We start from the raw sequence: 15,391 nt of genomic DNA on the forward strand, positions 1-15,391 counted from the left end.
TAAATGTATCAAATAAAGTAAATGTGAACTAAAAGCTATGTTAAGATAAAATAAGAGTATTTTGTATTACCATTTGATAATTAATTATAGTTACACATATACAACAGATTTTAAAAAGCAAAAATCAACGACATCACAGTACAGTTTAGTTATTGATGATATTCTTTAGTTTAATTTATGCATAGGTTTAGCAAAACACTATAACTTAATTTATCTAAATATACGTATATAAAAAACAATGTGATGTGCAAGTTATATTAAGTTAATCTAACACATGTTAAGGAGTTCGAATTTATTTAAAGTAGCCTCCAAATTCATATAAAACATCTATACATTGTAATTTTCATACTGTTTCCATGAAATCATATTAATAACATTATTTTCATAACTTAGACGCTTTAAAAAAATCCAAAGCAGAGCTGGAGTTGATACAGCAACGGTTATAGAACCTATAGGGAAGTAGCTATTACCATAGACTAACCAACACAAGTAGACTTCTCATCCCATTGTAAATTTTGAAGCACGTTTTTTGTGTCTAGTTCATGTACGGTGACACTGGGCGCTAGTGTCGACGAAAACTTTGTTTCTATTATTTTAGGGTTAATTTCTTGATTTGTGCTTTACTGTTTGGTTATATAACTAGGGGACAAGTTATTGTTTATGATTAGATCATATTACTTGGTTAAACGAGGTTTTAAATGGCTGCAACAATGGGAAACAAATTGTAAACAAAACACGACCTCTACATAAACCGTACAGAACTATAACAATAAAATTGTCTTCAGCTGTTCCATAAGGATGAGAAATCTACTAAGGGAGTATGTTTTATCTATGCTATTACCGTAGGTCTCATGGTAAGACCTAAGCCCGGGACCGATTTACTTTTTCATTTTAATGTCCCCAGAGGCCAAAAACAACATTCGTTCAAATTTTTATATATCTATATATAGATATATATATATATGTGTCCATCCGCACGATAACTTGAGTAATTTTTGTCCGATTTTGATAAAATTTGGTTTGAAAGTGTAAGTTAGGATAAACTTGAATGAGTTCGCGAACCAGCATGATCGGACTATGGGAACGGGGGTTTATGGGGTTAAAATAGGTTTTTCCCATTTTGACCCTAAAAACACAAAATTTCACAATTTCTTTTTAAACCATTTTGTAGAGCTTAAAAAACAAATAATTTAGTAGCCTATATTTAAGCGTTATTATGCGCATAATTGTTACGGAGAAAATTCAAAAAAAATTGTAATTTTAAAATTCCCATGTTATTCTCATGGAGAATAAGTCAACTGCTGTAGTTTGCTTGTTTATGAACATATTTTTATCAAATTTGAAAAATACATTAATTTCTTACTAAACCACAGCTTTTTTTAACATTTTACATAAAAAAAACACTTTTTTACCCTCCCCGTTGCAGCAAACCTAAGTACTCATCAAACTAATTCTGTTTGAATAGGGAATGAATGTGATATTTTAGACATTTTAGTTTAAATCCAATCAGGCAAATAAAAATTCGCTAAGTCTGCAGGTTTGCTGCGGGGGGGGGGGGGGGTATTTTATATAATCATTGACATAGTTTTAGAATAAATAATCCATGATAAAAGGTTAGATTAAAATAAACCTACCTCATAGTTATGGAAAATATTATATTTCATTTCTTTGTATCAGCTGTCTGAAATTGTGAAATATGCAGTTTAGCAGTTGAGTGAAAATTTAAAAACGTACGTTTTCATGTCCCTGGCCTTTTACTTCGTAGATACTTGATTTGTAGTTTATTATTATGTGTTTTAATATTTTTTGGGACGGGGGCAACACGTTACACACATTTATTTGGTTTTAAATAGGTTCTAGGTATTTTTTTCGTATTTTTAAAGTCTCAAAATTCACGACCATGACGTGTCCCTAGGGTACATTTTCCAACTTTCACGCTGTTTTTAGACTAATTATTCATGCCGAAATATATAAAGCCATATTTTTATGTCATCAATGGTTATTAAACTTACAAAAAAGGAGCATATTATAATTTTATTGTCATTGCAAACTGACTACCATGACAAAATAAGTCTGTCCCTCGATTTGGCGTCACGACCATTTGGGAAAAATTTTCAACTTTGGAGCCCGACAGTGGCAAGCCTGGCGTCGATGGAGTCAGTTGGTTTGAGAGACTAGTTCGGGGTGTACGTCAGGATTGTAGTGCCGGTCGTTTCGAGTTGAAAGGAGGAATTACAAGATTAATAAAGGAAAGATTGTGTTTTTTGTAATTTTGGTGTGTCCATGACCGTACGTAGTCATTCGATGAAGTAGACATGGTGTTAATTTTTGTTTATAAGATATTTCAATTGCTAGATTAACCTAGAAGTCCACTTTGTATCCTCGAACATGAGGTGCAGGGCTACCGCCAGAACAGAGCCAAATAACACGTAATTTCACGACCAAAGTTTCACGACCATCGCGGGTTTTTTCACGACCAATCCAGCCTTATGGATTATAGTGTGTTTGGTCGTGACAATAACTTTAATATAATTGTGAATTGAACAGTTTAGTTCAATTGAAACACATATTTTTATTATAACTAACAGTATAATTGAAGGATTGCCTAGAAAGATTTAAATTATCCCAGACAATTCACGACCGTACCGCTTGTCCCTGACCATCACGTTTATGATTTCTATCATAACAATTTCAAAAATTAAAATATCGTCATATTTCAATGTTTTATACACAAAAGAAGCACACCTCTATACAAACATAACGATTTTTCGGGTCTCAGGTAAGTTCTTTCGTAGTTATACAAACTTAAAAAGATTTTATTGGCTTTATTTCAATTTTTTGAGTTTTTTTATTTTTTTCTGGAAAGACCAAATATACTAAAAGTTTAGTGACCTTTTTATTGTATAATGGTCATAAAAGTAAATTAGTTTATAGCAAAACATAGTTATAAAAATAATATTAACCATTTTTAATATTCATTTAAACGTCCGTTATGGTCGTGACAGGATTTTGTGTTTTTCCACTAAAGATGCTCTTTTAAAAAGAAACTACCAAAGATATTGCGTTACCATGGACATTTTATGAAACTTCAAATGTTAATGAAATAAAAATAATAATAAAAGTTTTGAAAAAAGGGGAAAAAAATTTGCAAAGTGCTTTTTCTGAAAACGTACGTTTTTAAATTTTCACTCAGTTCTTCTTGTTTACATTTAAATGTCAAAGCAAATGTAAACAAACATTGTTAGTGTTCTCATCGCAGCCATGGAGACCAATCAATATTTACTTTTAAAATCTTCACCTCACAATGTTTAAAGCCAAAGGGGCAAAGCCTTCGGTCAGTATCGAAACGTGAATAGTCCTATAATGGTCCTTGGTATGGTAACTATATTTTTGTAAAATTTTAGCCCAGTTTGTTCAGTAGTTTTTGCACCTATTAGTAATACACATACAGACAGACACCATTAGATTTTTATATAATAGTATAGAAGATGTTAAAATACTATGTATCCATATCTACTAACCAATCAACTTTTTTGTCTATCAGCTACCTTCCACCCATAGACACAGTGTCAGACCTGGTCAATAGAGAACTTCAATGGGGTGCAACTCATGATGCTTGGATCTTCTCCCTCCGTGAAGCCACTGAGACTCAAATGCACACTTTAGTCAGCAGATTCCGGGCCCTGACCAAGGAACAGCTCTACTACAACTCTCTGACTGCCAGCTTTGCGTTTTCTGTTGAGAGGCTTCCAGCAGGTTTTACACTCACAGAAACTAAACTTATATTAAGAATCACTATCAATAAGTGCACCAAAACCAAAACTAATTGTATGGCTACATACAACTGCCGTCTTGGTATCAGAACAAAATTCCTATTTAGAATCATAAAATAGCCAGTTTGATCATAAGAAAAGTCTGTAAGTTTTTGAACCCAACATTCATTGATCATGGGCTGGATATTAATGATTGCGGCTAAACAAGCTTTGGTACAGTCTGCCAATATTTAAAAAAAATTATCTCACATCTATTCCATACTCATAGCAATTCATGTTTAATATAGGAAAACCTGAGTTCTATTTACACCTTACAAAAGCGAAACATTGAACTAAAAATTGTGTACCGGTAGCTATTTTTCACAATTTTTATGATATTAAAATGAAATTTGTAATATTCACATTGAAACATGAGTTTTGGTGAAACTTGATATAAATGTTTACTTTTACTACTTTTAGTTAGGCCTATTGACATTACATTTGTAACCAAAGTCCCAACTCCATTGATCAAAAGGATGAAGTCCTTGGAAGCACAAAATCAATGGTGGGATTCCGGAGGTGGAGGACCATACAATAAAAAGGCAAGAGATGGCTGGACACAAAATATACATTTATTAATATAAATAACCAAATAAAATAAAATAAATAACAAGTAATAAACTCTTTAACTTAAATCACAAGTAAAAGCCCTAGCCAAAAGAATAACCTAAATTAAAAAGATTTCAAAATATCATAAAATTTCATTTAAAATGCTAAATATTTATTTTATTTTTTAATTAGGCCTAAGTTTCTATTAAATTAAAAATAAAAGTTTAAGTTACAAAATTCAGATTTACGATTTAAGTTACGGTTAGGTGGCCACCTTGAAATAATCCTTTAAAATAATTATATAGCCTATACATTGAAATAAACTAGTGGTCATCCAGTGGTCTAAAACTCAAACAAAATAATGTAATGTACAGGCTTCTCTATTTTCATCCCTTGCTGTAAATAAAACTTGTGATTGGAATTTCTTCCATTTGTTTTGATTTTCTGTTTATATTTTATTGTTATTTCGTCACCAGCATGACAACCCATAAGACCCATGTTAATTTTTTTTTACATTTTAAATTAATTTTTGTGCTTATTTTTTATTATATTTTAATTTATAAAGGGATTCTGCACACCTACAGAAAAATATCTTTCTAACAGTATGCGTAGATTTTCCCTATGGACACGAGCTGAGAAAAAAGGTTTTAAAGAAACATGCTTGTTGTTATGTAAGTTTTCAGGAAAATGTTTTTATTTCTTGTACTGTATATAATTTATGCATTTGTATTTGCCGCTGACAGAGAGAGAGTAGGGGTTTTCAATTGAACCTAGTGGGGTCAGCACAATGCCAATTGGTTAACTTGGCGGAAGGATATTTTTGCGAAGTTTTAGCGTCGCATCGGGACGCTTGGCCCCAGTCTGTTGGTTGCCGGGTTTACCTAACACATGTCACTCTGACATAATTAATTTTCTCTGCCATTGCGGCTATCCCTCTCATAGTTATAATTCTCTATTACAGTAGAACCCCTCATATCCGACCTTGGTTTTACCGGTCCTCTGTTTATCCGGCCCCTTCCAGGAAGCCAATATCAAAATTTTTTTCTCACACCTTACAGACGTTTAGATACAAGCACTAGTCTTTGTGACTGCTCAAGTCATAAAATAAATTGTTCTCATTATTTATCTGTTTGTTTATACATTTATTTGCTGAGTCACTATAGTCAGTTGAGCTAGTAGGCCTAACCTCTGATCAGTTGGCTGATTATTTCCAAAGTGGATTTAGTACAGTACAGTACGAGTACATTAATTTTTGTATTTCACAAAACGGTTAAGAATGTTGAGTAGAAATGCAAGCACCATTTAAGTCCTAATGATCTTTAAGTACAATTTATTGTCATGTTTACCTCCATTTAATATGTTTTGTTACCTGGAATCATAATATTTGTACATTCATTACTTACAGTAATGACTTTAACCTACAAATATTTTTTTTCCTTTTTACAGACATGTTTTTTTTTTCTAAAAATGATCCCAGAACACAATTAAATGATACTTTTGATTGCATATATTGATTACCTATTATTATTAGGTATGAATTGTCATTTTCATAGTAGGTTGGTTTATCCGGCCAAATCGTTATCCGGCCAGGGGCTTGGTCCCGTGGTGGCCAGATATGAGGGGTTCTACTGTATTGCCACTCGGAATAGTCCGTGGCCCCTTTAGACAGTACTCATAACATTTTTTCCTCTTTAAATTAAATTAATTGTATTTAACTAGTGTAAAGTCAGTTTTAGCAGTGAATCCTCCCATTCCGGTCTACCGCGGTCGCGTAGAAACTTCTTGTGAGCGCTCATTTTGGACTGTATGGACTTTAGACGTGCGTTATTCCGACATCAAGATCAAGACACCAACGTAAGAAGATAGTGTCTGGATGTATGTTGTTGTGCCTTCGTCTTGAGGACATTCTACCATCTACCATCGCAACTCGACCCTGCGGCGCTTCCTTTCCGCTCACTACCTACTTCCGACATAATTCCAAAGGTACATTCATCCATAAATCATTATTAATTAACCCCATATTAATCATTGGTCCTTCGAGCCGGATTTATTTGAATTAGTCCTGTGGGATTTATGTTTCATACAGTCAACTTTGTCAGAAGTCTAAAAATATTTATTATTCAATTTTCAATGTGTCTATCAAAACTGAAAAGAAGAGTAGCTCGCCATATTGGCTTCCTTTCTTCCTTAGTTTGTTGAACACGAAGGGCGGGGCTTAACTGTAACTACCAAACGTGCATGCGCAGCTACAACCATAGTTACAAACAAACTTCAAACGTACGTTGTGGCATTACAGCTCCCCTCTCTCTCTCTCCCCCCTCACTCTCTCACTCTCTCTCTCTCTCTCTCTCGCTCGGTCTGCAACATGTGATTCTAGGGTAACGCTAGGGCTACTGATACAATATTATTTCTCTAGCATAGCGCATTGTTACGAACGTCCGTTCTGTCAGCTGTGCTGAACGCGAAGGCAGACGATTCACTAAAAATAGAAACCATTTGTTTAAATTCTAACAATCTCGTTCAGTTAGGTTTACAAATAAACTACCTTTTGTATTTCAATCTATATGTTATGTGTTACTTGTTTACGCTCAGATTAAAGGTATCTTAAATGAGTCGACAACTTATTTTGTAAAAGGGAATATTAATACCATTCGAGAGTTCTTTAATACTACAGTATATAATTTAATTATGTTCTTTGACTGTATAATAAGTAGGGATGGTCAAGTCTCGAAATTTCGGGAAATTTTCGGGAAATTTTAAATCTCGTTACACGAGACGAGATTTCTTTTTGGCCGAGATTTTTACCGAGACGGGAATAAAAAAAAAAAAAAAATTAAAAACGCCTGCAGAAAGTCAATGCAATACCCGCAATACAGGAGCGTGTTGTAGTTGCGTTTCCTTTGTGAAGGCGTTCTTATTTTATTAATTCTTTAAATGTAAATATTACTTTAATTATTTTAATAATATTACTTTAATAACATTTGAGAAGTTTTGTAAAGTGTAAGCAGTGTGAGAAATGTTTTATTACTATAAAAAGTCAAAACAAGTTACTATTTTATAAAAAATAATATTGCTTTTATTTTATGATTTATTTTACTTTAGGATAAGTTGAACTCTATCCTAACTGATATCACTACTATGACTATGTTTCCTAATCGTAGGCATTTGAATAAGTTAGGCGTGATTAATACAAAAATGTTATGCTGATGTTTTTTAATAAAAGGGTGTAAATATTCTTGCCTATTATCATTATTTTTGTATTTAATCAGTCATCTAACAATGTTACAAAATCAGGTAAAAATTTTGAACGTGCATTTCCCGTTGTGTATGAGAAGGGAAATCCCGTCTCGATCTCGTCTCGAAATTTTATGAGAAATAAAAAATCTCGTCTCGTCTCGTCTCGAACTAAAAATCCAATCTCGTCCATCCCTAATAATAAGGAAACGTATCTTGTCAATTTAATCCATGTCAATGTTGTTTTAAGATAATCTAGTACCCAACAATATTATTTCGTTTTATTCGTGTTTCATTGTTGATATTTGTTTATTGTTTACTCTCGATCATATCCTGGTTCAATCTTTCAATTTATGCAACATATTTATGTTCAATGTCTAGACATTCAAAATAGGCTATTATTATTATTATTTATTATTATTTCTTTGTCATGAGAGCCGAAGCCCCTGACTGCGTACCCGGTACCTATCCTTGAGGACATACCCGGGCCCCATGATGTAGGCCGAAGCTTACGCATCAACCTTTAGCACATCATGGGCGGATGACTTAAGGTCATCAGGCTCGCCGGCTGCCGAAGCAGACCCTTCGGAAAGAGGGTTGCCCCTCAATCCTAACCAGGGATTCCGGCTGCTTGTTTAAGCGTCACTCCACCTGGGTTCCACCAGGTACAAGCCCTAGAGGACCATAATGGAGCGCCCCGACGCATTTAGTGCAAGCAACACTCGGGACCTATCTAATCCCTGACAGGCAGAACCCGCCATCATAGCCAGAAGGAAGGGGACCGTCAGCACGCTGACGGGGGGAACCCCAACCTCCCATTTACACCACTACCCGATCGAGGCCTTACCCATTGCTGGGAAACCAGAGATAACCAGAGCGATAGATCCCCAGATACCCCTGGCGGGCTCGGACCCAGCACCCGATCTACTTCGTTTGCCCGTCAGACCCAACATCACTGCCAGGCCATCAGGGTTTCCCAAAAGGAGGCAGGTATAGAAGTGGGACCCACCCGGATGAACCTATCCACCAGAGGTGGCGACACCCTTGACTCAATTGAGGTTCCGGGAAAAACCCCCCACACTCAAGATAACCATACCGTCCGTGCTCAGAGACAGGGATTGGTTTGCATAAGTGCCTACAAACCGTTACCCTCACACTGCGGAAAGTTACGTTGCCCTTGAGTGTCCCCGTGAGCTACGGGTACTTGCCCGTTTTCACCTCCAGGAAAGGCTACTTCCAAAGTCGAGGATTTGCCACACTGAATGCTGGTCGCACACAACAAGCAGGCCGAAGCCCAAAGAACCACAGACACAGGTAGGTTAGAGAATATGCTGCACTTCCATCTCTCCTAGAGCTAAACACCCCTCCATCCTGGATAAAGGAATGTCACTGGGACCCAATGCCCAGTCGTCCATGTCTGTGGCCTACTTGAAAATGCCGATACCAACACCGAGCAGTTACCTCCCCTTTGGGGGCTAGGTTTTTCACCTCCCAGGACGAGGCTACTTCCAAAGTCGAGGATATGCCTCACAAAATGTCAGTCGAACACAACAGGTAGGACAGTGTCACAACCACAGTTACAGGTAGATGAGGAGAGGCGGAATTAACGGCGTCACTGAGAGCTAAACACCCCCCCACCCTGAATGGAGGGAATGTCACTGGAGGCTCCCCCTAAGGGGCTGGCGCTTACCAGTCGTCCATAACTGTGGTCTACCTGAAGTGCCGGGTCTGACACCGGGCAGTTACCTCCCCTCTGGGAGAGCTAGGGTCCGCGTGGTCGCCAGGCCACGTACCCACGCAAGCATGGGCCCCCTGCGGGTTTCAAAATAGGCTAGCTGGAAGTTGAATCAACAAGCTTAGACCTATTTATTGTTCCATATTAGCCATTCGATAGTTAATATTTAATAATATTTAACTTAGCTATTGTTTGCAGTGACCTCCATACTCTAATTAATACTACCTACTGGGTGAAGCTCTGAAGTTCATTTTTTCGCCGTTTTGGGCAGAATTATCTCTTGTATTTTTTTGTTCAAATATTAAATTACCGATAAGCTTGTCTCTCTCGGGACAACCTGTTTCGCTTCCCATGGATTTGTTAATCCATGAGCCTAGTTACTGTAAGCTTTATTATGAAGGTTAGTGTTAATTCTGTATTTCTTTTCATTTGTTATCATACCGGCTGGTAGAAAATCAATTAATTAATTATTGTACAGTATTGTTTGAAACTTTAAGACTCTGATTTCATTGTTAATGGTAGGCCTATTGTAGTGTAACCTATGAACGCTTAATTGTTTTAACCTCTCTATCAAAATGCCAGCTAAGGAATTCAAGTATGAAACATATCGTAAGTCGACAGACCTCATTAAGTCTCGTTTTGCAAAACTTGAAGAGACGGTAAGCAAGATTACCGCTAGTGATCCTCCGCTAACTCCGGTGCAAATTAGACAATTAAACACTATATTCGCTGAACTCAAAAAGAAACGTGCGGATTTTGAATCAAATCTACAGCGAATCATCGAGTCTGAAAGCAAAGAAGCTGAGGAAACTATCTTATCTAAAGATGTTGATGACGTTAATGATTTTTACGTCCGCATATCTAGCGTGATTGAAACAAATACTGCAGTGGATCCTATCACTCCACATTCAACACACTCTGAGAGCACTAGCGGTCCATATTTTCCCGACGCCACTGTGTCCCAGACAGCACAAGGATATTTTATTAATATTTTTAAAATATATATCCATCTTAAAAATTTTTTATATATTTTAATATTATTTTTAAAATATATTTTTTTTAATTTTTGAATAATATTTTAACATAATAGTTTTAAAATATTTTAATATGATTTTTTAATGGTCTTAAAAATATATTTTGTAAATATATTCTATTTTTCGGTTGAATATATTTACAAAATATTTTTAATATATTAAAACAAAATAATTTAGTTTTTTATGTAAAAGATATTTTTAAAATATTTTATTTACCATAAAAAATAGCTTTTAAAAATATTTTTATAGAATTGTAACTGTAAAAATATTTTTAAATATACTTTTTAACACCCTTTATAAAGAATATTATAGAAATATTTTATAAATAGCCTGTTTATGTTTTAAAAATATATTTTGGTAATTTGTTTCAACCGAGCTGGGTAAAATATATTTCCCACAGATTTAAAAAATATATTTTGACAACAAATTTCTTGTTCCTTAAAGAATTGTAGTAGCCTATACTAAAAATGGCATGTATATTAAAGTTGTCTAAAAATCACTCCAAAAATAATTCCTTTTTTCCAAACAGTTAAACAAAATGTTTAGACTATCTTATAAAAGTGAACTTTAAACATACCGGATGTCCGCCCAAGTAGCACACATTGTTATTGTTGGCCCAACGTTGGGAAATGGTTAGTACAGTTATGGGATCTATAGTAAATTGGATCTATAATAAATGTAGTCAGATGTTGTGATAGTTGTGATAATAGATACCTGCTTAATATAGAACAATTATAATAATGCAATTTTTTAAAATTAATATTCTTTAACTTATTTTAGTTAATTTTTAATATTTGAACAATTTAAGGGAAAATATTAATTAATGTTATAATAATAAATTATAATAACATTACTAATATAATTGTAATTAAATAATCTTTATTCAAATACCAGTATCCTCTCCAACTCCCAGAAAAACAATTCATCTACTTTGATGCCTAAACACAGATTAACAGAATCATCCTACTATCCTACTAATATTATAAATGAGAAAGTTTGGATGTATGGATGGATGTATGGATGTATGGATGTATGTTTGTGACAAGTGAACGCGAAAAATACTGGTCGGATTGGGCTGAAATTTGGCATGATGATAGCTCACATTCCCGATTAACATATAGGCATATTCTTATTTCAAAAATCCTTTCGGGCTCCGCCCCAGTGGCTCTGGAGTTTCCCATGTTAACCTTATGAGAAATGAAATTATTGAATCTTAACAGCTGTTTCAATTAAACAAGTTGGTTCTGTTCTGTGATGTTCAATAGCATTAAAGTTACAAAAATTACCAACAGGGTGCAGCACTATTATTTCTTTTACATTTATGACAACAGCTAATTTGCAACCAAAAGGTGAGTGAGCGTAGCGAACGAACTTCAACCTGGAGGCGAGTTAGCGTAGCGAACGAGCTAACCTGAAGGCAAGTGAGCGCAGCGAACGAGCTCCAACCTAAAGGTGAGTGAGCGTAGCGAACGAGCTCCAACCTAAAGGTGAGTGAGCGTAGCGAACGAGCTCCAACCTAAAGGTGAGTGAGCGTAGCGAACAAACTTCAACCAGGACGTGATTGAGCCATGCGAACGAGATAATCTTAAAAATTAAGAAGTTAAACGGGGCAAAGCCCGCGGGTTACAGCTAGTAATATTATAAATGAGAAAGTTTGGATGTTTGTGACAAGTGAACGCGAAAAATACTGGTCGGATTGGGCTGAAATTTGGCATGATGATAGCTCACATTCCCGATTAACATATAGGCATATTCTTATTTCAAAAATCCTTTCGGGCTCCGCCCCAGTGGCTCTGGAGTTTCCCATGTTTACCTTATGAGAAATGGAATTATTGAATCTTAACAGCTGTTTCAATTAAACAAGTTGGTTCTGTTCTATGATGTTCAATAGCATTAAAGTTACAAGGATTACCAACAGGGTGCAGCACTATTATTTCTTTTACATTTATGGCAACAGCTAATTTGCAACCAAAAGGTGAGTGAGCGTAGCGAACGAACTTCAACCTGGAGGCGAGTTAGCATAGCGAACGAGCTAACCTGAAGGCAAGTGAGCGCAGCAAACGAGCTCCAACCTAAAGGTGAGTGAGCGTAGCGAACAAACTTCAACCAGGACGCGATTGAGCCATGCGAACGAGATAATCTTGAAAATTAAGAAATTAAACGGGGCAAAGCCCGCGGGTTACAGCTAGTATTATATATATTGTGGTATCAAAAATATTTCAAGTATTGCAACCATTGCAACTGTCGGCTACTCTTTGACCACTTGAAAACTCCCAATCCCAACAAACACAGATATAGCTCAGAGGTAAGGTAGGAGGCTCACAAGACAAAGGTACCAGGTTCAAACCCCGTCCAGATAAAAAAATTTTGTTCTAGTTTTTTATTTGAAATTTGTTTTTATGAACTATTTAATCAATTTACTCAACGAATAATTATGCTTTTCATACTAAATCATTATTATTACAAATATTTAAATACATTTTTTAATAACATTTATAAAATATTAAAACAAAATATTTCATTAAAATATTTTTAGGATACATTGGGGGTGGAATAGGATGCATTTTTAAAATATACTTTAAGTATTAAAATAAAATATTTTTAAAACATCCTGTGCTGTCTGGGGTCTGGTGTTAAATTACCTAAATTAAATTTACAAAGCTTTGATGGGTCACCGCTCAAGTGGATTTCCTTTATTAATTTGTTCGATACTACTGTGCATAAAAGCGCTGCGTTATCTAATGTAGCTAAGTTTCAATACCAACTCAGCGTCCTGATTGGAGAGCCATTAAACTTAGTGAAATCACTTAATCTCACTGCTGCTAACTATCTGATTGCTTATCAGTTATTGCGTGATAGATATCACAATATTCGTCGCTTGACTACCTTACACCTTAACAATCTCTTGGATCTGCCATCTGTCTCCAGTAGTAACCCTAAACAGCTAAGGTCCTTTATAACCACATTTTATGAGCATTCAGAATCCCTTAAGGCCCTAGATCATGACATTACGGAGAATAATCCACTGTTATCTGCTTATTTGCTGCGAAAGCTCGATAGTAAAGGTGCATTGTCCCTGAAGCGACTCTTGCGATAGTAGCTGAGCGATAGTAGCTGAGCACTGGTTAGCGTTGTTTCAAATGGGACCATTGTCCTTGACGCGACTGCGACTGGAGCGGCTAGCGGCTGAACACAGCGACTGCAGCGGGTCTGCTCTGAGGGGAGTCAGAGTCGCAGTCGCTGAGCGATTTGTGTTGTGTGTAGACTTGTTTTGGTCGTAATGTCTTCAAAGAATACAAAACTGCTTTCTACCCCTGAATAAGATGAAAAGCTGTTAGTACAGAATAAGTATTGATATATAAAACGTGGGGCGCATGCTAATTTAGAATTATCTTCACCTATTGAACTATTATTATCCATTGCATGCTCCCCACGTTTTTCGTTTTAAATCTTACAAGTATTTATCCTCTCCACATATTTATAAATTATTTTTACTTTTGAGTGTGTTTAAAAACGTGATATTTTTAAAAATTATTTTTATTTATAATTATTTTCTACTAATTTTAGAAATAATTTTAGTATTTACAGCTGACTTCAATTGATATATTTAGGCCTACATTCTTCCAAAATGTAAACATGAAACATTTGGAAGCCCATGGGGCTTAGCCCAAGGGAAATATGAAAATTAAATTATATAATATTGCATTATCATCCATTTTTGAGCTATGTTTCAAGTTTCAATTATCTAGCTCGTCGGGAAGTTAGTTATTGATTGCAAAGTTTGTACCGGACAAGAAAGTGAGCTAATAAAAACGTTTTAAAATTAGCTGGTATTATGGCACTCATGGCACCAATTCACTCGAAAAGTCAGCAAAATGAACAAAATCGCTCTAGAACAATCGCTTCAGGGACAATGACATGGTTAGCTACTATCGCGGAGCTACTATCGCTGAGCTACTGTCGCTCAGCTACTATCGCAAGAGTCGCTTCAGGGACAATGCACCTTAAAACTGTTCAAAAACTTGAGCGATACCGTGAACACAGCAAAAGGGAGGAAGATGAGACTCACTCCCTTCCTAAAGTAATGGAAATAATTAATTTCTTAAACTTAGAGTGCTCTCACATTGAAGATGCAAGTTTGCACTCCCAACCAGATTCAAAGGCTTCACAAGCTAACACTTCTAAACTCAAAATGGACAAAAGAGTTCATTTTTCCTCTAATTAGAGCGTAGCCATGGTGTCTGCCGCTAATAAATCATCAAAATTTATGGATCATTCTTGTTTTTGCTGTGGTAAGCCTGGTCACACAATATATAAATGTAAGTTGTTCAAAGGTAAATCTCCAAACGATCGCTATCAGATCGTTAAGGATAACCAAAGATGTATGTCTTGTCTCGGTCTGTATCATGTAAGGGAATGCCAATCTAAATTCTCCTGTATAACGTGTGGCAATAAGCATCACTCACTTCTGCATTTTAGCAATACTCAAGGTCACGCGCAGCGCACCTCTGCTACAGTTCCCGTGCCCACGTCTGCACAGAGTGCTTTGACTTCGATGACTTATTCCTTGTTCTGTTCAGCAAAAAAATGTTCCCCATAACAGTACTATCCTTCTTAGCACGGCGTTAGTAAAACTCACCGCTGCTAATGGCCACTCCTTTGTATTCCGAGCATTGCTAGATTCTTGGGTACTCGACGCCACCCTTCTAATCTCGCTGTCACAGGGCTAGCTCAGTCTCTCACTCAAACCAAAGGCTCACTTAGTGTTAATGTTGAGTCACTCTCAGGTCACTTAGTTGTCCAAAAACACTGTTTCCATATTTTGGAAAAAATCTCTATCGATTTACCGAGTGTGGAAGTCACCCCGGAAGTACTACAGAAGGTGAAACCTTTCGTTCTCGCAGACCCAACATTCCATAAACCTGGTCCCATTGACGTCCTTATAGAATGTGCATTATTTCCTCAAGTGCTAACAAATGAATGTCACTCGTTAGGCGATCACATGCCTTATGCTCTTGGTACCATTT

At 35.9% G+C, this 15,391-nt stretch overlaps 1 protein-coding gene across 2 annotated transcripts in view; it reads left to right on the top strand.

Annotated features, from left to right (window-relative positions):
* The window catches only part of LOC128983345 (uncharacterized), a 135,976-nt gene that overhangs the window by 86,545 nt on the left and 34,040 nt on the right, over nt 1–15,391 (top strand). For both annotated transcript variants that reach the window (XM_054402604.1, XM_054402611.1), the window contains one exon: nt 3,545–3,756. In XM_054402604.1, coding sequence (XP_054258579.1) covers nt 3,545–3,756 — 212 coding nt within the window. The remainder of the gene's footprint in view (nt 1–3,544; nt 3,757–15,391) is intronic.

This window comes from Macrosteles quadrilineatus, unplaced genomic scaffold, assembly GCF_028750875.1.
Source record: "Macrosteles quadrilineatus isolate MER2022 unplaced genomic scaffold, UCM_ALF_1.0 Scaffold_1__1_contigs__length_201487025, whole genome shotgun sequence".
Classification (NCBI taxonomy): domain Eukaryota; kingdom Metazoa; phylum Arthropoda; class Insecta; order Hemiptera; family Cicadellidae; genus Macrosteles; species Macrosteles quadrilineatus.